The 5,730-nt window shown below is 48.3% G+C and overlaps 1 protein-coding gene across 1 annotated transcript; it reads right to left on the reverse strand.

The window, feature by feature from the left end:
- Nucleotides 1–1,492: 1,492 nt before the first annotated feature.
- Nucleotides 1,493–3,131, reverse strand: LOC133909090 (two-component response regulator-like PRR37). The gene is made up of 3 exons (XM_062351377.1): nt 2,547–3,131; nt 2,277–2,450; nt 1,493–2,179 (listed from the first exon to the last, which is right to left on the reverse strand). The coding sequence occupies exons 1-3, from the start codon at nt 2,985–2,987 to the stop codon at nt 1,772–1,774; spliced, it is 1,023 nt and encodes a 340-aa protein (XP_062207361.1). The 5' UTR covers nt 2,988–3,131; the 3' UTR covers nt 1,493–1,771.
- Nucleotides 3,132–5,730: the final 2,599 nt, after the last annotated feature.

Genomic DNA, 5,730 nt, shown 5'->3' on the forward strand with positions numbered 1-5,730 from the left:
TATATCATTAATTATAGAAATAACATGTGGAACTTGAACCCTCGTGTCATCAATAGTATATAAGGAACGTAGCAAATAATTCAATACCACATTGTGAAATCTCCACCAATCTAAATACTCCATTATCTTTCCCGACATTTGTGCATCCCCATACAAGTATTTTTACCCCTTTGTATTTCCAAGATGGGGTGTATAGGTCTGGCCGTATAAGAGCCACCCGCTCGCCGTACCGACGCCCGACACTGGATTCTTTTTACCCGTTGTCACACTTCACAGCGATGCCACAGCCATTCCCGGCGCCTGTTTGGAAAACAAAGGGCGCATTTAGATTGTCTCCAGACCTACCAGATACAAGTGAGTAATTTTTTGTCACTGTTTAATTAATTTGTTTTCTTAGTTTAATTAGATAGGATCGAATCTTTATTTTATTTTTTTAGTTTTGGATTAACTAATAATTAAAAAATACAAAACTTGTATCCCTACCGCCAAACAAAACTTTGGCTCGCTAAATATTGGTGGACTTTCTCTGCGCTTTGACGGTAAAATGAACTGCAGACATTGGGGTTTGGGCGAGCCAAAAATTGGCTCCACTCCAAACAATAGCCATCGGAGCCAATATTTGACAGGGCGAATAGAGGCTTCCATCCAAATGAGCCCAAAATTTTCACCGGAGTTTCGCAGAAAATCATTCATTTCCCATAAGAATAGAGAAAATTGTTGGCGTTCCAAATAGGAGACATATAGGCCACTCCATTATTCGCCAACTGTTTGCACTTCAACTACTAGCAAGACACTTGATTGCTCCGAGGGAGGGCAACTAGCTGCTCCAGGATCTGTCCGTTTCGCGAGTTTTCAGGTGGCGCATCGTTGATTTGTAAATTATTGGTCCAAATATATGCAGATGCTGACACGACCCTTACCGAACCGCTAGTTACGCATCTCGCGGCGACTAAACTCGACCTGCCGATCACGTGTGCGCGAGCAGGCCAATGAGATTTAGCATCCGAGAGACGGCCATTGAAGCGACCGGACCCTCCGAAAGCTCGACGAGATGGTTGCGCATCACGGGCGCCTTGCTTGCACGCGTTAACGACGCGCTCGACAGTGATCTGCACCCGCCTGGCTGACCTCCTCCATCGCCGCGAGAACGGGAGAAGCCCCCAGTCCCACGGGTTGGGTTGGGGAGGTAGGCCAGTGGCCAAAGTGCCATGACATGACAAGTCACGTCGTGCCACTGACGGATCATACCATATGCTCCTCCACGGTGTCTTGAAATTTTAAACAAAGTGTGCCAGTGGACGGACACAGAGGCAGAGAGAGACCTGCAAAGTGCGAGCAAGGCAAACAAAAAGATGGGCACGGAAGCTTGCAAGCTCTTTGCAGGGTGCATGGAATACTGAGGTTAGTTCAGGTTAATTTGCACAGGTCGAGGAGAGCATTGGCAATTCGAACTGCTGCAGTGCTGCTTTATGGAAGTAACTAGGAACTCACGGAGCACAAGTTGTTGTTTCGTGATGTGTTTGGCTAAAAGTTACAAGACAATCAATCATACACAAGGGAAGGTCAACGACGCCACCCAGCTGACCCGACCTCTTCACCGGCACCGCACTGCGCCGCGCACCGGGAGCGCGGAAGGCATACATGCGGTCGCCACCCCTGAATCTGAGTGCTCCCGCGTGCACCGGACCCCACCGGCCACCAGCGCCGCGTTCGCTCCATCACCCTGCCCGCCTGCCTGGCTGGCTAGTGACTGGCTAGGCGGCCTACGAGGCTACGAGGCCAGGTTCACGGACAGCATGTCGCCGAGGGTGGCCCACAGCTCGTCGTCATCGTCGTCGTGGAAGCCCACCTGCCGCTGCCGTTGTGCCTCGTCGGCAGCGGCGGCGGCGGCGGGCGTGGCCCCCGGCGCCCGCCACCACCACTCGCCATTGTCGCTGACACCGTTGAATGCCGAGACGGCGCCGTTGCTGCCGACGCTGTCCGGCTTGTAGTGGCCGTCGTAGCAGCTGCTGATGCTGTTGTTATTGTTGGCGTTGCCGAGGCCGTTGTGGCCGCAGCGGTACTCGTAGCTGTTCTCCAACGCCTCGCGCTCGTCGGCCTCCGCCTCGGTCTCGCCGTTCCTTGCGAACCGGCCCTTCACCCTCGGCCGGCTGTCGGCCAGCGTCTTCCTGCACGCGTACTGGCGAGACCAGCGCATGACCGAACGTACGTGAGCTAACACGAAGAAAAGGGAGGCGGGCGAGAGCGAAGCATTTGCAGGAAAGTTTGGGCTGTACAGTGATCTTCTTGTTGAAGTTCCTCTGGTGGCGCTTCGCGCGGTACCTCTCGATCCTCTCCTTCTTCTCCTCGGCGCTGTACCGCCCGACCTTCTGCAAGAACGGTCCGCCTCCCTCTTGGCCGCAGCCATCGCTCGACGGCACCGGCCGCGGCGGTGACGACCTGTTCATCCCCTATTTCATCGTCAGAACAGAAGAGTTCAGTTTCCGATATCCGTGCAGCTCCGAATTCTGTGCCGACCAGGGTTCTTGAGATGCACGCTGCAGTACCTGGAGATCGCCGGTGCTGAAGACGCGTCGGACGGGGCACGACGAGGTGAACTCGAAGAGGTCGCCGGAGGAGGAGGACGGGGGGGAGGAGAGCGGCGGCAGCGGCAGCTGGTGCGGGGACGGGGAGGGCGGCGAGAAGAAGCCATTGCCGCCGGCGCCGCCGAGGGGGTCGGCGAGCTGGAGGTGCAGCGGGAGGGAGTGCGAGCTGATGCTTCTCTGGATGCTGTTGTAGTACGACGACGGGAGCGACGAGGAGTAGGCCGACGGCGGCGACGAGAACGCGCCAACATTGCCGTCGAGGTACCCGCCGGTGTCGCCTCGGGGAATCTGTGCTGGGGCGGTGACGGCCAGGGCGGTGGAGAAGCTCGCCGCGTGGTGCATGAGGGCGTCGCCGTAGGAGGCGGGCGCCGACGAGGGGGAGGAGGAGGAGTGACGGAACATGGCTTTTGGACGTGAAAAGCCTTGGGACTTGCGCGTGCTGTGGTTTGGGGTGCAGTTTAAGTGGAGGGGGCGTGGTATAAGAAGAGGAAGGCTTGGCGCGTATTATGCTGCAAGTGCAGGGTGTTTGCACTCAAAGGTGGCAGTGACTAACCTTAGACCTGGTCTGTATTTAGGACATGATCTAATTTATAATATAACACATGTGAATTTATTTATTTTCTTGCTTTATCATACATGATTTTTTTGCATTCATCATAAATTTTATAATATTTTTTACCACGTGCCGTGATATGAATAGGTCCAATCCAAATATATTAGACCAAGTCCCATATGATTATTTTCCAGAACTAGGACCTTTAAAAATCTTATCAGATTCTATGAAAACAGCACTGTTGCACTGCTCCTGGGAATGCGTCTGTCTATGCAGTCAGATCAACCATGATAGATAGGCGGAAGATGGGAACTGTCATACACTGCATATGCTACCCTGAAAGTATAATCCCCATACAACCATATGCTTTAAACACTACAAGAGTATGTACGATGGGATACTTAAAAGAGGTGTTTATAAAAAAAATCGGTTTTTTCCTCAGCCGCAGAGATGCTTAAACAGAAAGCGAGGTGCTTAAAGTGCTTATATTAGTACTAATAAGATATTTAACTATATTTAAGTACCTATAGTCTTTGTTAGTATTAAAAATTATAATTTTTATATAGATACTTAACACTCTCTTTTCTTAAACACCTAAACCATAAACAACTAACACTGTTCATGCCCTAACTCATGTGAGCCAACAGTACACGAAAGGTTGTACATATACTTGCTATTGAAAGACGCAAGACAACGTCTATGCATTTGTGGTAGCTGATGTCAAAGATGTAGAGCCACCCATGTCGAATCCAACGGCTAAGAATGACGGGATATTTGGTTGTTCGTCACATTATTGTTGGAAGAGCGTGGCATGCGACAGTTATTCTTTTGGTCAAACTATGTAACTTTACGTTCTTATTCTCATGTCGTGAGAGTTATTTCTATTGGAGAAGTTCACATATCCTTTGCCCATTTGATAGTTATAAGATTGTTTAGTCTCTAATAGACTGAAGAGCATCAAACGCACTCTTTGTACTGCTGAATTATGAGGCATAGGCAAAAGTTCCAAGACAAATTGTTTTGTCCTTTTATATATGAATTTATAAGGTGCTATTGGAAACCGGATGCTTTTCCTTCAAAACAAAAGAGAGACATATTCTAGCTCCTTTGAATAAAAGTCATTCTGAAGTTAACAATTAGAAGAATGAATGAATATAGGTGTCACAGCTAGCGAATATGCTCCAACTAAGTATACGTCGATTAACAAACACAAGGAGCTTGATGCCAGTGTCCCTTTCTGTATAAAATGGTATCAATAAGGTACTAAGCCTCGGCTTACTGAAAGATATTTTTGCATGTGTGGACTGTCTGGAATTAAGTTCACAGTTTTTTTTTGGTTTCAATGCAGTTAATATGAATAAGATGATATACTTTACAATCAGACAAGAGAATGCGGCTATAACAAGTCGACAACCTTCCGACGAACGCAACGGAGAAAAACAAGTCGTTACACATTGTTTTTCTACAGTCGATGTTCACACCCTCAGCACAGAGAGCTGAAAACGCCTTGGGGGCAACGGACGGCTGACAGGGGCTGGGAGCGGCCGCAAATGGACGACACACCAATGTGTGCACGCCTGAGTTCGAGCTCGGGCGGGTCCACTCCTTGCCGGAAGACGTACCAACCGAGCTAAGCTTGGCTTGCAGTCGTTACGCATTATATAGCACCATTGACAATTTTTGACAGCACATATCAAACAACGAACTGTTAAAGCTATTGACTTGAACAGACAACAATCAACTCGTCCCAGTACCTGTGTTGACATCACTTACATGTATTGCCAATTCAATCCACTCACTATGAAAACAGGAGCCCAAACTTGAAATGCAGCATGAAACGATAAAACAAAAGGTGTAGAATACTCACTCTAGATAGACAAAGATATGCAGCTAGCCAGCTGAGGACTCCGAGCCTCTATTTCGATTCGGCTGAGCTGAACTCGGAAGCAGCTAGAGATTTGCGCAGCAGGCCTTATCTTCATTCAGTACAGTAAGGTCCCAATAGTTCTGCAGAACAAAGGTCCTTGTAGCCCCATAAGACGTAGTGCTGGTGTTAGATAAACAGGGGATGCTTCCGCTCATGAAAACAAAAAAGATGCTTTCCTGAAATATTCCAAGACGGTTTGATATGAAAGATTTATGCCATTGTCAAAGATCTCATAGGACTCAATGTTGCACAGTTAGCATTGGACCAGAAAAAAGGGATACACCTCACCACTTAGTTCTTGAAGCAGAAGAAAACACTGAGCAGGCCTGTTGAGACAACAGGAAATACCTAGATTGTTTCCTCATGAAGCAAATCGTGCATGGGGTTGCCATAGGTATGATGGACTAGAATCGGCCTTCTTTTTTTTTTCCCCATTTTCACAGGAATCTGTCACTCTATGTACTTGCATGCATGGAGTAGTACTTTTTTACTGGTTTGGCTTCATTCCACCCCCCCCCCCTCTTGATACATTCGCAAATTTACTGCTAATGACCTCTCTATAGCATAACCTCACATTAGACTCCAAGTTTTTCTATCATTCAATGGATTTACTAAAATCCTGAACTATTTACATGTCCGGATATGACTTCAAATGCATGTTCTAA

This window comes from Phragmites australis, chromosome 2 (assembly GCF_958298935.1).
Source record: "Phragmites australis chromosome 2, lpPhrAust1.1, whole genome shotgun sequence".
Classification (NCBI taxonomy): domain Eukaryota; kingdom Viridiplantae; phylum Streptophyta; class Magnoliopsida; order Poales; family Poaceae; genus Phragmites; species Phragmites australis.